Below are 19433 nucleotides of genomic sequence, written 5' to 3'. Positions count from 1 at the left end.
CAGACTCAGGAAACAAAGGCTGGTATGTTCTCAAACAGCCAGTCACTGCTTTTAATCAGTGGATGAGGTAAGGAAATGAGTGGCGCTGGTGCCACCATGTGGCTCGATGTTCACCCGGCCTCAGCCACAGTCCATCTCAGGGTCGTCCACATCGGGCTCTGTGGCGCAGAGGTCATCCAGGGCTGCCTCTGAGCCAAAAGAGAAGAAGGTTCTGTGGCCAAGGCCTAAAGGCGCTGGGACTGCAGCAAGTCCACCTCTCCTCCCACACCCAGGCCCACAGGAACTAACCAGTCCCTTCCATGCCCAGGCCTTGCTCCCTCAGCTACTGCAAGCAAAGTGATACAAAGGCAATTCAGACAGGGATGTTTCTGGAAAAACCGTGGTTCTGCCAGGCTGATTCAACAGATAGGAGCAAAAGGCAGGCTGATAATACTCAGAGAAGAACCGGAGCAGGAAGACAAGAATGGCCCCAGTGCTGGCAAAGGCCGTGAGCACGGAGGGCTGCTGACCTAAGGTGGGGAGGGCTGACCTGCCCATAGACTCCAGGGCAAACCCCAAACGTGGGCTGGGCAGGGAGGGGCCGTCTTGCCGGCTCACCTTCACAGTCTGTCACGTCAGGAAGCCCTCGAATCAGCAAGCTGACCCCTGGCATCACCTGGTCGTACTGATGCAGGACCTCCACGCAGTGCACAGTGAAGAGCTTGTCCTTCTGGGACAGGCTGTGCAGCAGCAGCACTGTGTCCCGCAGACACCGCACTGTCCGCTTCTGCTGGTCAGTCCTCGGGAGCGCCCCCGCCCTCTGCACCGTCAGCCACTGTCTGTGCAGCATCACGGTGAGTGCTCTGACCACCTGGGACAGGGGCAGGCTGAGGTCAGGCCTTCTGGTCGCTGTGCCCTAACAACCTGCTCAGCTGGGCAGCCCCTTTCCTTGCCCCCCAGGTGAGGAAGGTTCTGAGCGGTGCTCTAACCCTGGGGAAGAGCACGGATCCTTGCGCGGGGCCCCCTCACCCACCAACAGAGCCACCCGCTGTTGCCCCTGCTTGTCCCTGGCACTCACCTCCACGTTGCACTGACAGCTGGAGCCGGTAACTGGGGAAGAGGGGCTCTGGACACCAAGCTTAGCCAGGAGCCACACGGCCTAGAACAGGAAGAGATTCTGTTCCATCCATGGCAGAACAGGACCTTGGTCAGTGAGAGCTTTCTCAAGCTTCTCTAAGAGCTCCGGTTGTCTCAGCAACTGCTCCTCTGCACTAAGGATCCTAGAGGTGGTAGTATTGTGAGGCCTTCCCAGGAGAGGCTTGCCAACACCTGTGTCTCACCAGTGACCCACCTCGTTCCAGGCTACCTCCAGCCACCAGGCCCCCAAACCAGGGGAACATCAGTTATTAGGCAACCCTGCTAAGTCCCAGGATCCCCAGAAGTCCGCCTGTACTGGATCTGTGTTGTATGGAGCTCCCCAAGTGAGTTTACCTTGTTAGTGGCTGAACTCATTACCAAAATGAATTAAAGCTCCCTTTGTTCCCAGAAGGAGGAAAAGTGGCTCTGGAGTGGGGTGGTGAGCAGGCCACAGAAGGGGCTCTAGTAGTTTTACCTCTTGTTCCAGCTGAAGCCACTGTGTCTCCGAGGCTGCTTTGTCAGGCCTTGACGTGATGTACATGTACAGGAGGAGGAGGAGGCAGCCTTCTGGAAAGGATGTCCCACCTGTCATTCAGGGTTCCCCTCCCTACCCAGCACCTGGGTACAAGCTGCAGAAGCCCTCAGGAGGCCCCTGACCTGTCCCTGCCACCACCCTTCACTGCAACTTGCAGGAGCAGCCTAGACGTACACCCCAGGCCTACTTTTACCTGAGTGGGAACAGAGCTGAGGGGCGAGCTTCTCATGGTCCGCCAGGAGGGACAGGAGCTCAACAGTCAGTAGCACACCAGGCAGGGGTGTCTCTGGGCGCAGGCACTGGGGCAGCACCCGGAACACGCACTGGAACCTGAAACGGGCCCAGAGAGATGTGACACCTCCGACCCACTCCCATAACTCACCCTCACTTTTTACTGGAGGTTAACAGGAACTTCCAAGAGGCCAGTGCAAAGAGAAAACTTGATTCAGAAAGATCTGGGTTCAAATGGCAGCCTACTTGCGGATACTCATTTTATGTGACCAAGTGGGTACCACCCTCCACTGCAGGACTGCTGTGGCTTGGAGATGACAGGTCCTTAGCTGACAGTGCTGTCCAGCATTTGTATTTCAGGATGCCTCCTTGGACCTGGGGTGCCTGGCCTCCATATTGCTCCTGGGAGGCTCTGCTCCCAAATAGGAGGCAGGTCTTAACTTGGGTGTGAGAGAAATGTCCTGGGATACCACCAAAGAATGAGCCAGGCTTCAGCAGTGATGGAGCCTTGGCTATGGCTGGATCTTATGAGGCTAGCCAACCCACCGCCTGGGAATGCAGCCCCACCCATTAGTAGACAGGCTGCCTAAAGACTTTCTGAGGAGTTCCCACTGTGGTGCAATGGGGTTGGTGGTGTCTCTCCAGTGCCAGGACACAGATTTGATCCCTGGCCCTGCACAGTGGGTTAAAGGATCCAGATTGCTGCAACTGCGGTATTGGTCACCACTGTTGCTCAGATCTGGTCCTTGGTCTGGGAACTTCGTATGCCTCAGGGTAGCCAAAAAAAAAAAAAAAAGACTTCCTGGGCCCACAGCCACCTCTAGACACACCCCTTGACAAAGCCCTGCCCCACCTGAGGGCCAAGACCCAGCTCCACCCATCAGGAGCTGCACTCCCATGGGGAAGCCTGCACAAGCCTCTAGATAAGCTTCACTCACCTGGAGGCAGACACTCTAAACAAGAAAATATGATCCTGCATCCTGCAGAACTGAGTCTGCAAACAGGTCAGAACCTACCCTGGGACTAGCTGGTCCCTGGCCCCTGGGTAACAAGAGGGGAGTGTACTGCTGGCATACAAAGGCAAGTACTGAAATTGAATCTGTGATTAAGAAACTCCCAGCAGGAGTTCCCTTTGTGGCTCAGCGGGTTAAGTACCCAACACAGTCTCTGTGAGGGTAGGGGTTTGAACCCTGGCCTCACTCATTTTGCTAAGGATCAGGCATTGCTGCAAGCTGTGTGTAGATTGCAGATGTGGCTTGCATCCGGTGTAGCTGTGGCTGTGGTGTAGGGTGGCAGCTGCAGCTCGCAACTCCAATTTGACCCCTAGCCCAGGAACTTCCAAATGCCACAGGTGTGGCCCTAAAAAGAAAAAAATATATATTTTAAAAAAGAAAAAAAACTCCCAACAAAAGTCCAGGACCAGATGGCTTTCACAGTGGATTCTATCAAACATTTAGAGAAGAGTTAACATGTACATCTTCTGAAACTATTCCAAAAAATTGTAGAGGAAGGAACACTTACAAATTCATTGTATGAGACCACCGTCACCCCAAGACCAAAACCAGACAAAAATACTACAAAAAAAGAAAATTATAGGCCAATATCATTGATGAACATCAATGCAAAAATCCTCAAACCTAATCCAACAATTCATTAAAAGGACCATACACTATAATCAAGTGGGATTTATCCTAGGGATGCAAGGATTCTTCAGTATCCATAAATCAATCAGTGTGATATACCACACTAACAAATTGAAGAATAAAAACCATACGGTCATCTCAACATGCAGCAAAAGCTTTTGACAAAACTCCACACCCATTTATGATAAAACCTCTCCAGAAAATGGGCAGAGCGGGAACCTACCTCAACATAATAAAGGCCATATATGACAAACCCATAACTAACAAACTCAATGGTGAAAAACTGAAAGCATTTCTTCTAAGATCAGGAACAAGACAAGGATGTTCACCCTCACACTTTTATTCAACATAATTTTGGAAGACCTAGTCATGGCAGTCACAGAGGAAAAAGAAAAGGAATCCAAATTGGAAAAGAAGTAAAACTGTCACTGTTTGCAGAGAACATGGTGCTATACATAGAAAATCCTAAAGATGCTTATAGAAAACTATTCAATCTCATCAATGAATTCAGTAAAGCTGTAGGATACAAAATTAATATACAGAAATCTGGTGCATTTCTATTCACTAACAATGAAAGATCAGAAAGAGAAGCTAAGGAAAAACCCCACTTACCATTACATAAAAAAGCATGAAATACGTAGGGATAGACCTACCTACAGAGGCGAAAGACTTGTACTCTGAAAAGTATAAGATGCTGATGAAAGAAACTGAAGGTGACACAGACAGATGGAAAGATATACCATGTTCTTGGATTCGAAGAATCAATATTGTCAAAATTACTACCCAAACTTATTCACAGATTCAATGCAATCCCTATTAACAAAGGCATTTTTCACAGAACTAGAAACTTTTTTTTTAATTTAATGGAAATACAATAGAACTCAAAGAGCCAAGGGAATCTTGAGAAAGAAAAACGGAGTTGGAGGAATCAGGCTCCCTGACTTTAGAGTATACTACAAAGCTACATTAATCAAAACAGTATGGTACTGGCACAAAAATAGACATATACATCAATGGAACAGGATAGAAAGCCCAGAAATAAAGTCATGCACCTACGGTCAACTAACCTACAACAAAAGAGGCAAGAATGTACAGTGGAGGAAAGACACTCTTCAGAAAGTGGTGCTGAGAAAACTGGACAGCTACCTGTCAAAAAATGTAATTAGAATATTCTCCAACACCACACACAAAAATAAATTTAAAATGCATTAAAAACCTAAATGTAAGACTGGATACTATAAAACTCCTGGAGGAAAACTAGGGAAAACATGCTTTGACATAAACTGCTCCAAATTTTTTTTTTCTTCTTTTAGGGCCCCACCCACAGTATGTGGAAATTCCCAGGCTAGGGGTCTAATTGGAGCTGTAGCTGACCGCCTACACCACAGCCACAGCAACATGGGATCCGAGCCATGGGGATCAACACAGGGCCTATACCACAGCTCACAGCAACTCTGGATATTTAGCTCACTGAGTGAGGCCAGGGATCAAACCTGCATCCTCATGGATTCTAGTCAAATTTGTTAACTGCTGAGCCATGAAGGGAACTCCTCCAATATTTTTTTGAATCCATCTCTTCAATCAAAGGAAACAGAAGCAAAAATAAACATATGGGACCTAATTAAACTTAAAAGCTTTTGCACAGGAAAGAAAACCATCAACAAAATGAAAAAACAACCTACTGAATGGGAGAAGCTAATTGCAAATGCTATGTCTGATAAGGGGTTAATACCCAACATATATAAACAGCTCATACAAAACAACATGAAACAAAAAACCTGATTAAAAAAATGGGCAAACTGAATATACCTTTTTTTTAAAAAAATGGCTGCATATGGAAGTTCCTGGGCCAGGGTTCAAATTGCAGCTATAGGAGTTCCCGTTGTGGCACAGCAGAAACGAATACGACTAGGAACCATGAGGTTGTGGGTTCGATCCCTGGCCTTGCTCAGTGGGTAAAGATCTGGCATTGCCGTGAGCTGCGGTGTAGGTCAAAGATTCAGCTTGGATCTGGCGTTGCTGTGGCTCTGGTGTAGGCTGGCAGCTACAGCTCTGATTAGACCCCTAGCCTGGGAATCTCCATATGCCACAGGTGCAGCCCTCAAAAAGACAAAAAAAAAAAAAACCCCAAAAAACAAACAAACAAAAAACTAAATTGTAGCTGTAGCTGCAGGCCTCGGCCACAGCCACGGCAACACCAGATCTTCAAAGGATGCTGCACCTTGCAACAATGCCATATTCATAACCCACTGATCAAGGCCAAGGATAGAACCCACATTCATACAGAGACAGCATCGGTTCTTAAACCTTGGAGCCACAGTGGGAACTACTGAATAGACCGTTTTTGAAAGAGGATATCCAGATGGCTAACTGGTACATGCAAATATGCTCAACACTGCTAATCATTAGGGAAATGCAAATCAGTATCATAATGAGATATTACCTCACACAGGTTAGAATGGCTATCATTAAAAGGAGCACAAGTAACAAATGTTGGTGAAGATGTGGAGAAAAAGAAACTCTCCTACACTGTTGGTGGGAATATAAATTTGTGCAGCCAATGTGGAACAGTATAAAGCGTTCTCAAAAAAAAAAAAAAAAAAAATGTAGCAGTTTCACTCCTGGATATATATCCAAAAAAAAAAGAAAAACACTAATTTGAAAAGATACTTGTTCACAGCAACCTTCTACAATTGCCAAGCTGTAGAAGCAACCTAAGTGTCCATTAACAAATGAATGGATAAAGAAGATGTTGTATATAGGTACACAATTGAATATTAACCAGCCATAAAAAGGAACAAATTTTTGCCATTTGCAGCAACATTGATGGATTTGAAGGGCATTATGTTAACTGAAATATGTCAGAGAAAGACAAATACTGTATGATATCACTTACATGTAGAATCTAAAAAACTCAGCAGACTAGTGAATATGACCAAAAAGAAGCAGACTCACAGATATAGAGAACAAACTAGTGGTTACCAGTGGGGAGAGGGAAGGGGGAAAGGGCAATATAGGGATAAGGGATTTTTAAAAAGGGTTATTATGGGATTATATGAAATCATGTGTATGAAACATCTGGAAATTGTAAAGCACTTAGAATTTTTAAAAATGAAAGCCAAGACTTAAAAAAAAAAGTTAAATTAAAAAAAAAAAAAAAAAAAAGAAGCAACCAGCCATTATGAGCTGGGCTCCTGCCAGGCACCCGGGTGATGGTTCTGCGCTTACACGCTGTCTAGACTACACTCTGCAGTACAGTGTCCAGCTCTGAGCACCACCTTTAGGATGGACTAGGCAAGCCCAAATATATTCATATGGAAACCAGGATCTAGAAGTCGAATTATAAGATGAGGAAACTGGTGGGAGGTGTTTACCTTCCCAGTGTTGAAGATCTGGAATCCAAAAGTAGGAATTTATGACAATAATGTTCCGAGCTATGTTCACTGTACTACCACTTCCAACAGACCTTAAGAGGAGCAAGTAGCGTGTGGCTCATGATGATGGACAGCTTCCCAGCAAGGTCAGCTTGTAGCTGCAGGCCCTCTGCATACCCTCTGCTTCCTCAGGAGAGCCCACCAAACTAAACTTCGATATGGTTGTGATATGTGGTGTTTACCCCATCCATGTCCCAGCTTCAAAGGTCTTTTAGTTCCGCTTATGTCTGTCTTGGCAAGACACTCCTCCACAGTGACTAATGGCCTTTTATCACATGTGTCTTTTGCTTACCTGAGGTCCAGAGGCAGAATTAAGCCAAATAAACCACTTCCTTGGGTCTTCTAACACCTGGCTCCACTTCCCATCACTTCAGAACTCCCTGAGCTAAGCCTCAGAACCTAAAACTAAGGCTTAGAGCTGAGCAGTATGGACGAGTCAAGATGGGAGCAAGTACAGGGGCCACAGGATAGACCTCAGGAGGCCAGGTAAGACCCACAAGGAATCATGACTCCAATGCTGTGTTATACCTGGGCAAGAAATCAAACGAAGCATTTTCAGCTAATTTCACCAAAACCTTAAGGCACTGGCTGAGGACACTGGCTTGAAGGTGACCTGCTGCTGCTGAAGAGAAAGCCAAGAGTTGAAGAAGCATCTTCAATAGTGGATGCTGGTCTTGGTCATCGGCAAGCCCTGCTGGCACTGAGGTCACATCCCTGTGGCCATGTCCATGAACCAGACTCTGGTCTTCTTCTTTTACGGCAGAATCTGTGCCCGCTCCTGACAGTAACAGGCAGACGACTGCTCCGCTGTGGCACACGAGGTGCTGAAGGACACTAAGTGAGGCCACAGAGAAGCCTTCCAGGTTGCAAAGTGAGTCCTCAGGGCTGGCCTCTACCCCAGAGCTCACGCAGGAGGGATGTGTTGGTGAGTCCCCAGGCACTCCGCTTCTCTTCGCTACTGCCAAATCCTGCAGAGCCTGGCAATGTAAGCCAATAAAGAACTGTACCAGGGGGAGGAGATGCACAGCTCCAGGAAGCTGGCAGAGTGGGAAGGCTCTTCTGCCTGCCTCTGCTGGATCTCTGTCACAGAAGCCTTCATTCCTGGACACCAGATTCAGCCCAGTAAGTGCCAGGTTCTGTGCTTCTCTCAGGGCCGAGAGGGGAAATGACCCATCACGAGAACCTGTGGTCCTCAGGCTTGAGATTCCAGTCAAGGTACTAGCAACAGATACAAAAGAAAACACACAAGTGTGAGAGGGAAATAAGGTCAAGGGCCCTGAACAACCTGCCTGCTAAATTCTCTAGTTTCCTTCCCCAGAGAATACTTCCTAGGCTGGTCAGGACCAGATAGAGACTTGCTTCCTGGAAACTCTTTCCTTTTTTTTTTTTTTTTTGTCTTTTTTTTGCTATTTCTTGGTCCGCTCCCGCAGCATATGGAGGTTCCCAGGCTAGGGGGTCTAATCGGAGCTGTAGCCACCGGCCTACGCCAGAGCCACAGCAACGTGGGATCCGAGCCGCGTCTGCAACCTACACCACAGCTCACGGCAACGCCGCATCGTTAACCCGCTGAGCAAGGGCAGGGATCGAACCCGCAACCTCATGGTTCCTAGTCGGATTCGTTAACCACTGCGCCACGATGGGAACTCCTGGAAACTCTTTCCTAAACAAGCTTTTTAGGAGCCTTATGCTTACCTGCCAAGCCCTGGGAGCTGCAACAGGGTACCAGCAGGAGCCTCAGAACAACTGCTCAGGAGGTGGCAGAGACCTAGGGATGACCCTGGGATCAAAGGCTGCTTCAGGAGAAGGTTTATCAAAATGGAACCTGTAGAAGACAAGGTGACTATAGAAGGTTCTGATATGGGAATGCCAACTGTCCTCTAAACTGCCACTAAGCCCCCTTGAGATGCCCGTGGGTGGTGAAGGCTCTGGGGCATCCTTGATCATGGCCCCTTCCATTTTGTAGTTTTCTGCTTAAGTCACAGACTACTACTTCCCTGGACCCTCTAAAGCACCGCCTGGGGTGCTGGTTCTCAGAGCCTGGGGCAGTTTCCTAGGCAATTCCACTGCAGTATCAGAGAGGATGATGGGATCCATGCAGGCCTCCTGCAGAAGCAGCAAGGATTCTGGTACCTTGAGTGTTTGAGCTCTGCATCCAGCTATCAGTAAGACTTTTCTGAGACTCTTCTTGCTTTATGGGGTCATCTGCCAGGCTGTGGGCCTTATTCTCTGAAACTAGATAAAATGTGAATCAAAACTTGAGCACAAAAGCACAAGTTTATCAGAAAACTGTTAAATTTAATGAGTTTAAAACATACATTGTTCTACTTCTTCAACTTTGAATCAAAACAAGAGCCAAAGCAACTCAAGAACCTTCACATCTTTGCCTTCCTCACATAAAACAGGAACTTGCATAAGGAAAAGAAAGGAAAGGAAAGAAAATTCAATTGTTTACCCTACTTCAAAATCAAGCAATAACATAAAAGCAGTAACCCTAACATTTATATGGTTCTTATTATGTGCCAGACACTGTTCTAAGAGTTTTATACATGCCAGCTCACTTTTTCCTCACAGCAATGCTACCGTGAGGTGTTATCATTGGCTGTTTTATATTTGGGAAAACTGAGACACCAAGATTAAGAGAACTGTCCAAATCATACAAGCCAGGAAGCCAGTCTGGTGGGCTCTACTGCCTGTTCATAACATGACCCTATAACCCTCTTGGAGTTGATAGATGCCAAAAAACATGAGTAGCTTGGGTTCTCTCGGGTGGCATGATGTCAGTAACTTCAAAGGGCTGATGGCCGTAGGAGAGGCAATGCATCTGAATTCCCAAATAAACTGGTATGGCACAGTTTCAGAGTGAAAACGTACCAATGCTAGATTTTCTAGAAAGCAGTAGCATTCCCTCAGCCTGGACAAAGCTGTATAAACTCAAGGCTGGGCTATGAAGGGAACATATATTCCTGCACACTAGCTGTGTTTCTGGCATGTCAACGGATGCTGCTTGTGGAGATTTAAAAGTATGCCTGCAAATTCTTTGACATACTTCTATTCAAAGGATGTAGCCTAGTTTCCTTCTCTTTGAACACAACCCAGATTGAGTGACGCACTTCTGACAAATAGAATGTGACTTCTAAGGCAAGGCTGTAAAAACAATGGCTTTGGAGGAGTTCCCATCATGGTGCAGTAGAAACGAATCTGACTAGGAACCATGAGGTTGAGGGTTCCATCTCTGACCTCGCTCAGTGGGTTAAGGATCCAGCAATGCTGGGAGCTGTGGTGTGTAGGTCACGGACGCGGCTTGGATACTGTGTTGCTGTGTTGTGGCGTAGGCCAGCAGCTGTAGCTCCAACCCCTAGCCAGGAAGCTCCATATGCCACATGTGTGGGCTTAAAAAGCAAAAAAAAAAAAAAAAAAAAAAAAAAAGGATAGCTTTGGAGTTCCCATAGCTTTGGAGTTCCCATTGTGGGTCAGTGGTGACTAACCCTGACTAATATCCATGAGGCCATGGGTTCGATCCCTGGCCTTGCTCAGTGGGTTAAGGATCCGGCGTTGCTATGAGCTGTGGTGTAGGTTGCAGATGAGGCCTTGCATTCTACATTGTTATGGCCAGTGGCTATGGCTCTGAATGGACCCCTAGCCTGGGAGCTTCCATATGCCTGGGGTGCTACCCTAAAGAGACAAAAAAAAAAGGGGGGGGGGGAAATAGCGTCTACTCAGCTGAGTTTGCTAGTTTTTGGGTTTTTTTTTTGCTTTTTAGGGCAATACTTTCGGCATATGGAGGTTCCCAGGCTAGGGGTCAAACTGGAGCTGCTGACCTACGCCATAGCCACAGCAACACTAGATCTGAGCCGTGTCCATGACCTACACCACAGCTCATAGCAACGCCGGATCCTTAACCCACTGAGCGAGGCCGGGGATTGAACCCACAACCTCATGATTCCTAGTTGGATTTGTTTCCGCTGCGCCACAACAGGAACTCCTGCTAGCTCTTAAGTAAGCCATCTTCAAGGTTATGAGGTCAGCAAACTAGACCTGTGCAGAGGCTCACATGTGGAGAGGAGTTCCACTCCCAGACATGTAAGTGAGCCACCTTGAACTAGAAGCTTCACCTCCTGCTGATGAGCCATCCCCACTGTGCTGTTAGAATTGCTGATGCAAAGAAATGAGAAATAAATATTCATTGTTTCAAGCCACAACCTGAAATAGTCTGAGGATACAGAGCAACAGATGATGGATAGACTGACTTACCCTCTCTGCCCGTCAGGGACTTGTATTCTGGCTCTGTCTGGCAGGGGTGGGAAAGGGACATGTTAGCACTAAAAGACTCCTTTGTAGGGAAAGATGGTTTCCCAAATTGTGGAGATGCTTCTGGCTTTATAACCACAGAAGGGCTTTTCCTAGGACTGGAAAAAGATAACTATGAAAGCAAAATAATGATTCTGCTTAACACCATTTAAATATTTGGTTATAAGACTAACAAACTTTGAACTTTTCATTTCTTGGTGATTCGACTAAATGTTTTATCTATTATACATTAGTCATTCTTTGACAGGACAGTAGTGCAAAATTCAATGCATTTTGATCCAAATTGTTGAAAAAAATCTTTCATTTATTTCTCCGTTCTTCTAATCATCCAAGATTACTGGCCATAATTCCATTACTATTCCCAGTTCCACCAAAAAACATTTTCAATTTGGAAAAACCTGTTTTTTTTCTTTTTCTTTTTTTTAAACTGAAATGTATTTGCTATACAATATTAGTTACAGGTTTATAATATAGTGATTCACAATTTTTAAAAGTTATACTCCATTTTTTTGGTTATTATAAAATATTGGCTATATTCCCTGTGTTGTGCAGTACAGCCTTGTAATTCATTTATTTATTTATGTTGGCTGCCCCTGCAGTATGTGGAAGTTCCCAAGCTAGGGACTGAACCCATACCACGATAGCGATCCAAGCAGTGATGATGCTAGATCCTTAACCTGCTGGAGCAACCCTTTCTTTAATAGTGAGGTGCTGAATTCAAAGATTTTTCAGTAGAAAGAGGGTCTAGTAAAAGGTGTGTTGTGTCTTGCAACTTGAAAACTGAACCAGTTCTTGGTGCCAGTGTCTTTGTTAGAGAAGCAGTCTTAACCCATTGATCAGATCAAGCAATGCTGAGGCCCACCTGTTAGTGGTGTGTGAAGAGGTGTGGCTAGACCCCTTCTGCTCTCCTGTCTTACCTGGACTTTGCAAAGCAAGAAGAGTTCAATTTCAAACCCATTATAAGCAAAAGCAGCAGAATATTCAATACCAGAAAAAGACAACCCACATTATTCAAATATCAAGGCTGATACAGAGTGACAGATTTCTCTGTCAGGGGACAGGACAGACCATTAACAAGCTGATCACATCTGCAGCAAAGGTGGGGAGTGTTGGACAAAGGTCCCAGGGAAATAAATGAGAAAGAATATTCCAAGCAGTTGGGACTGAAATACATCTACAGGTGTACCCATTGTGGCTCAGCAGGAACGAATCTGACTAGCAGCCATGAGGATGCAGGTTTGATCCCTGGCCTCACTCAGTGGGTTAAGGATCCAGTGTTGCCATGAGCTACAGTGTAGGTCGCAGTCCTGGCTCAGATCCTGTGTTGCTGTGGCTGTGGTGTAGGCCAGCAGCTACGGGCTCCCATTTGACCCCTAGCCTAGGAACTTCCATATGCTGCAGGTACAGCTCTAAAAAGGAAAAAAGAAAAGAAAAAGCAAAGAAATACATCTATGATTGGGGTAAAATCACTTATTTGAAACAAATTACATAAAAATGAGGACTGGTCCACTCCAAAAGTTTGGAGATCATCTTTCCAGCCTTTTCTCATCCCGAGGAGTTGTGTTTATAAGCTCCTACAAGGAGGAAGCGCATCTAGAGAGTGGAGCCTTTATGCCATTATGCCCCAAAGCTTTCCAGTCTCATCCAGACCACCTTTGAGGCCTTGGGGAAGAGCATCTCTGCCCCAGTGGCAGAGTCTGAATGGCCTTCATTTAGATCTAGTGTGACAATGTTATTCAGATTTTTACTGAATGATGCAAAACTGAACACTCCCTCCAGCACCACTGTTACCTGGCATGGGAAATGGAGGGAGCAGCTAGTTTATTTGCTCGTTCACTGCTTTGAAGCTTTGTCCTTAATTCATTCATCTCTGCATCTTTAAACTGGAGCTCAGACTGCAATGACTGGAGCTGGAAGGCAAAGGAAGCATATCTGTAGCGTTCCCATCACATACACAGAAGCATCTCTGGGCTTCAACAAGCTAGTAAAGGCAAAACACATTGAGAAATTGTATAATGGTCTGCTGTGACATAAATGTCCTAAATTATCAAGCTTCAGTCTTCTTCCTCAGACAGCATGGTATTCTAGAATGATCTTTTGCCCTGAACTATTGCTAGGTAGTTTGTGAGGGTTCAAACACAATTTATTCAGACTCTCTGACCTTCCATTTTTTTGATACCTATCTTCATTGTTGGGGGGATTAAGAAAGAATAATGAATATAAAATGTCTAGCACATAGCTTGACAAGGTGCATATCTCATGGTAAACATGTAGACCTTTTAGTGAACATGGTGGAGTACAATCCAGATCTTCCTGAAAGTCTGGGCTGAATATTTGGAAGAGTTTTACCAAAACCCTGTGCAGTGTGGGGAGACCTGCTGCTCTGGCCAGCAGTAACTGTTGCCATTTCCTCAGCATACTTCATGCCAGGCAGAGCACCAGGCACCAGTGCAAGACCATTTAAGTCTCAGAGCAACCCTTCTGGTTATTTCCTGGAACAGATTAAAGAAATGAGTCAGAGAGCATAAATCATTACCCTAAGGTCACCACTTGAATGTGATAAAGCCTGGAATCAAACTCTGGTTTGTCTGACTGCAAATCCCTTGCTCTTCATCATGTATATGGAAAGCCAATTACTGCTGTTAGTGCTGGGCTCAGGTTAGTGCTTCAACGTCTGCTAAGTTAGCTGAATGAAGTCGTGGTAGGCTAGGACCCCATGTCATTGAGATTGAAGCCTTAGGAAGTGCTAAAGGAAAGGAAACTATGGGTGGTACTGGATACCCACTGTTTTTCTCACCAGAGCATTATCTTCCTCCCTTAAGAAATACCATTTTCCTACCTCTTAACACCTGATTTGAATGGAAGCTACTATCTCTTTGGTTACAATGACTAGTTCAGGGACAGGCAGCTAACTCAGGATAGACCAGTGAGAGCCTTTCTCAGAATTTGACTGATTTTCTTTTTAGGCCACAGGTGCAGCATATGGAGGTTCCCAGGCTAGGGGTCAAATCGGAGCTGTAGCTGCCGGCCTACACCACAGCCACAGCAACACTAGATCCAAGCTGCATCTGCAACCTACACCACAGCTTATGGCAATGCTGGATCCTTAACCCACTGAGCGAGGCCAGGGATCAAACTCACGTCTTCATGGATGCTAGTTGGGTTCGTTACCATTGAGCCACAATGGGAACTCCCTTCCTCAGAATTTTAAAACTTGGAGATGAGGAACCCTAAATCTTCAGTCTGCTTTGGAGCTATGAAATATGACCCAGGAGCTTCTGGAGAACACATCCTCTATGCTAAGGATGGAACCTGTTTATAGTACAGGGAGTAAAGGTGAGTCCTGACAAATCTCAGGTCATTTGAGGCCACAGACACCTGTTTTCCCTAGACTTAGATAAGGAAGCCAATATAGTTCCTTTTGGTCTAGGTAAACTGAGTTTCTGAAAAAAAGCCCTAATTAAGTCTTGCTGTAAAGTGTAAGCCAGTGACTTAGACTACAGCAAAATAATTTCATCTAAGTCCTTTCCAAACCACATGCAGAGCCTGGAAAAAAAGCACATGCAATTAGTTGGTAACAGAAGTATTTAAGACAACTCTTGAAATCTTCCTGGAAGATCTACAAGCAACTTTTGTCATTGCTTCTCAAGGAACTCAGAGAGCAAGCAAAGCTGATATCCATACAAGCAAACCAAATGCTCTGGGTCACCTTTTTGGAGAATTCCTTTTCTTTGTCACTGAGTGCTTGAGTTTTCTCCTGCTCAAGAAGGAAATGTGACCTTCTCTGTTCCTCTAGAATGGATTCTGTCTGATGCAGTGAGTCCCGCAAAATTTTAATTTCTCCATTTTTAATGAGGACTTCTTCTTCCATTGCCTTCATCTGTAAATCCCAAATTGATCATGTAAAAAGTTAGGAAAAATTATATATATACTTGTTTCAAAATGTAGCTGGGAGATGGAGAATTACTTTTTTTTTTGGTCTTTTTAGGACCCCACTCATGGTATATGGAAATTCAAATTGGAGCTGTAGCTGCTGGCCTATACCACAGGCACAGCAACAAGGGATCCAAGCCGCATCTGTGACCTACACAACTCAGAGCAACTCCAGATCCCACAGAACGAGGTCAGGGATGGAACCTGCATCTTGTGGATCCTAGTCGGCTTCGTTACCACTGAGCCATGATGGAAACTCTGAGAAACACATTTAAAACATGTCCAACAGACCAATGAGTACTCAAAATATATCTGTACCAACCAGACATCACCATAATCTACTAGGCCTATTCCTGGGACAGCTGATATTCAGCAAGATAGCTTAAGGATATTCTTGTCACTCACGCATGAAGGTTCTGTAGGCTCTAACATATATTAAACAATCTGGGTCATATACTTCACCCAACTGAAATTCCATGTTTTTTATATATATATATATATATATATATATATATATATGTATATGTATTTTTTTTTTTTGCCTTTTTGCCTTTTAGGGCCACACCCACATGCTAGGGGTCAAATAGGAGCTACAGCTGCCAGCCTACACCACAGCCATGTGGGATCTGAGCAACATCTGTGACCTACACCACAGCTCCTGGCAATCCTGGATCCCTGACCTACTGATTGAGGCCAGGGATAGAACCCACATCCTCATGGATACTAGCCGGATTTGTTTCTGCTGTGCCACAATGGGAACTCTCATATTATGTTCTTTTTTTTCATTATTATTAATTTTTTTATGGCCACACCTTGGGCATATATAAGTTCCCAGGCTAGGGGTTGAATCAGAGTGCAGCTGCCGGCCTATGCCATAGCAATGCTGGATGAGAGCTGCATCTTCAACCTACACCACAGAGGCACAGCAACACCGGATCTTTAACCCACTGACTGAGGCCAGGGATCCTCAGGACATTTTTCTGGGTTCTTAACCTGTTGAACCACAACGGAAACTCCCTCCCTGTTATGTTCTTAGTTTTTCTAGGGAACTGTAAAGGGTCATATGGAGGACTTCTGCTTTTTTACAAAACTGCTAATGAAAATAGTAACCATTAGGATGTGTTTTTTAACTAAGACATGCTATAAATTTATCTCAATGCTATAACAAGTTTGTATCTCTTTTTGATATGGTATACAGTGTTACAGTGTTTCCTTTCTTGCTTTGGCTGTTAGGAATTTCAGGATTTAGTTCCACCAAAATTTTCTGGCTTTCTTTCCATAGCTTTCTCCCAATTCATGGGGATCAATCTGGACTCTTTTTTTGCTTTTTGTCACATCCGGGGCATATGGACGCTCCCAGGCCAGGAATCGAATCTGAGCCACAGCTGTGGCCTGTGGTGCCACTGTGGCCACACTGGATGGAACCCATGCCACTGCAAAGACAATACCAGATACTTAACTGCCATGCCATGGTAGGAATGTCTGGGCTCTTAAACTTATATATATATATATATATATATATATATTTTAATAACATATGCATACGTGAATTAATTAACTATAAAAAACACAAGTTAAATCACTTACCTTTTCTTTAAGTTCTTTGTATTGTAACTGAAGTACCTCTAATTCAAAATTATCTTTAACTGGAGCACTTTCTCTCTTTTTCCCTGTAGGATTTTTTGGCATTCCATCTAATCTGGGGACCTTTTGAACATCTGTAAAAAACAGTTCCCATGTACTTTTCAGGACCTAATATTTTTCCATTTTTACCAGACAATGCTGAAAATAATCACTTTGGAAAGCAAATTAGAGAAAGATATAGTAAGCAATATAGGTATTGTCCAACATAAGAACATAATTGAATCCTTATGAAAGAACAGATCCTGCCAACCTCTCCCCATTCCCCATCCAATTTTTTTTTTTCCACTTATGGCCACACTGGTGGCACATGGAAGTTCCCAGTCCAGGGACTGACTGCCTATGGCACAGCTGTGGCAATTCCAAATCCTTAACCCACTGTGCCTGGCCAGGGATGCAACCTAAGCCACTGCAGTCGGATTCTTAACACACTGCGCCACAGCAGGAATTCCTTCCCACCCCTTTTTAAGAGTCTTACCTAAAGTTGAAAGGTGCTCTGGTCTCACTGATCAGAACTCAGAGATCTATTATCAACAATATTTACTGAGGACCTACAATATGCCAGGCACAATTTAGCCTCAAAAGAAAGGTACAGTGGTGAGCAAAATGGATACAGTCCTTACACTCATGCAGCTTACATGGCAGTAAAAAATACACGAATAAATGTAAAATCACAATTGTTATAAGAGCTGCAGAAAAGAACAAATATAGGAAAGCCCATACTAGGAGATTTGATCCAAGTGAATGATTGGAGTGCTTCTGTAGGGAAGTGATAACTGAACTGAGAGCTGAAGAACAAGCAGGAATTAAGCAGGTGAGTGGGGATGGGGAATGGATGGAAAGAATACTCAATGCATAAGAAACAGCAATGTGCAGTTTCTATATGGTAAGGAGCAGGGAGAATTCAAGGAATGAAGCGAAGTCAGTGAAGTCCCACAAGCCTTCACTTATTTCCCACCTAGAATGTAAGCTCCATGAAGGAAGGGGCTTCTGTCTTTTGTTCACTGTTAAGTGTCTGCAGCTCTTAAAGTTTGGCACCTCATACAATTTATTGGTTGTATAAAAGAATGTCTCTTCTACCTCTTGCTACTTCCAAGCCCATCTTATCCTTATGGGAAAAGGGAAAAGGACCCATGTTAGAAGGGGTGGGAACTAACAGCTCAGGCTCATTCATTCATTCATTTCTCAGAGAGCTCTTAGGTGTTTTTGTCCCAAGTGCTTCGTCACATAGAAATGCGTGAGGGAATTCCAGTTGTGGCTCAGCCGTAACGAACCCAACTAGTATCCATGAGGATGAGAGTTCAATCCCTGGCCTCACTCAGTGGCTTAAGGATCCAGCATTGCTTTGGCCGTGACATTAGTTCTAAAGCCACTCAAACCTGTCCTAAGAATGGGTCCTCATGTGTAGGTAGTAATGGTGGGGGTTCTGATGGCAGTGGTAATCATGTTCCAAGGATCCTAGTGGTCCAAACTATAGGAACTAAAGTAAAATGTCAACCTAGCTTTCTATATTTTAAATAGGCTGTCTGACATTCCTGATATATTTCTCCCCCAAATCAAAGGACCTTTTCGGGCACAACCGCTGCTTAAATCAAGCTGTTCCTGTATTTTTAAAAGGTGAAGGAGTAATGTGGGTGCAAGACACCGTGGCAGCGGTCGCTGAGGGATTCCCCAGTCTTCTAGGGGGTCTGGCAAGGGCTGCATTATCCTCGGGGGAAAAGGCCCCGAGGCGCACTCACTGGACATGTCCCGACCCGTGGTCGGGCACTGGCTCAGGGCCTGTGACGCGAGGGTGTCCAGCTCCTCCAGGTCGTCGGCGGTGAAATCCCCATGGGCGCCGAAAGGGTCTTCGGGGTCAGGAGCGGCGGCCGCTGGGAAGCCCCGGGCCCGCTTGCTCGGAGGGTGCCCGGGGCTGGGCGGCGGGCCAGGATTGGGTGCCGGGGGTCCGCTTCGCCTCCTGCTGCCTGGCGTGGGTATTCCAGCCATGCCTGCCGCCGGCCAGTCTCCGAAGGAACGGAGTCCGGCCTCTATCCAGGAGCGGGGACCAACCGCTCGCGCGCCGCCACTTGCCTCAGCCGCTGTGCCACGCCCCGGAGCCAAGGGGCCAATCAGCTGCCAGTTCTTAGGCGCGGAGGGATGACATAATCTGAGCGCGCTACTGCGCTCAACTGAGTGTCTGCCTATTTGTTCTCCGCCTCTGGGCCCCACCCTGTTTGCTGCTCAGGTACTGGCGGTTAGGACTCAGTGGGCCTGGCGGGTGCTTTGTGCAATGTGAGCCAAGTTAACCTGGGGTGACTCACCAGCCCCACCGCCGGGGTGGCTCTGTGCCAGCTTCTTGACATCCCATAGGGTTTGCTGTGCTGGAGGAGTTCGCCCTCCTGATATTCACAAATTCATGCCCGGACATTCACACGCGTGAATCGAGGCAGGCAGCATTCACATTCAGGGTCCTTGTGACCTGACTGTCCTCCAGCCTGAACCACTTCACATATACCTCGAGGCTTTCTTGGGGAGGAGTCTTGGAGAGGGGGGCTGGGCTAGGAGTATGAACAGCGCTGTTGTGAGCACACATCTTTTTGAGAACAGTAAATG

General features: G+C 45.7%; 1 protein-coding gene across 6 annotated transcripts; it reads right to left on the bottom strand.

Moving 5' to 3' along the window:
* Nucleotides 1-23: 23 nt before the first annotated feature.
* Nucleotides 24-18933, bottom strand: ATRIP (ATR interacting protein). 6 transcript variants are annotated; one of them, NM_001445070.1, is made up of 13 exons: nucleotides 18581-18933; nucleotides 16788-16918; nucleotides 14977-15147; nucleotides 13059-13177; nucleotides 11211-11365; nucleotides 9090-9191; nucleotides 8652-8781; nucleotides 7488-8177; nucleotides 1845-1981; nucleotides 1592-1683; nucleotides 1058-1138; nucleotides 598-850; nucleotides 24-188 (listed from the first exon to the last, which is right to left on the bottom strand). In NM_001445070.1, the coding sequence occupies exons 1-13, from the start codon at nucleotides 18825-18827 to the stop codon at nucleotides 121-123; spliced, it is 2376 nt and encodes a 791-aa protein (NP_001431999.1). In that variant the 5' UTR covers nucleotides 18828-18933; the 3' UTR covers nucleotides 24-120. The 6 variants fall into 6 exon arrangements, 2 of the variants coding, with proteins under 2 accessions (NP_001431999.1, XP_084842961.1); XR_014822376.1 differs by having other exon boundaries at nucleotides 26-188; nucleotides 6900-8177; nucleotides 18581-18928; XR_014822378.1 differs by having other exon boundaries at nucleotides 26-188; nucleotides 1592-1680; nucleotides 6900-8177; nucleotides 18581-18928.
* Between the last annotated feature and the right edge of the window lie 500 nt (nucleotides 18934-19433).

The sequence above is a fragment of the Sus scrofa genome, chromosome 13, assembly GCF_054392235.1.
Source record: "Sus scrofa isolate SSC_HxYL_T2T_F1_AM1 chromosome 13, Sscrofa_HxYL_maternal_Yorkshire_Landrace_v2.0, whole genome shotgun sequence".
Classification (NCBI taxonomy): Eukaryota; Metazoa; Chordata; class Mammalia; order Artiodactyla; family Suidae; genus Sus; species Sus scrofa.
The sequence above is the reverse complement of the archived record's forward strand: the minus strand, read 5'-3'. Positions and strand labels throughout refer to the sequence as shown.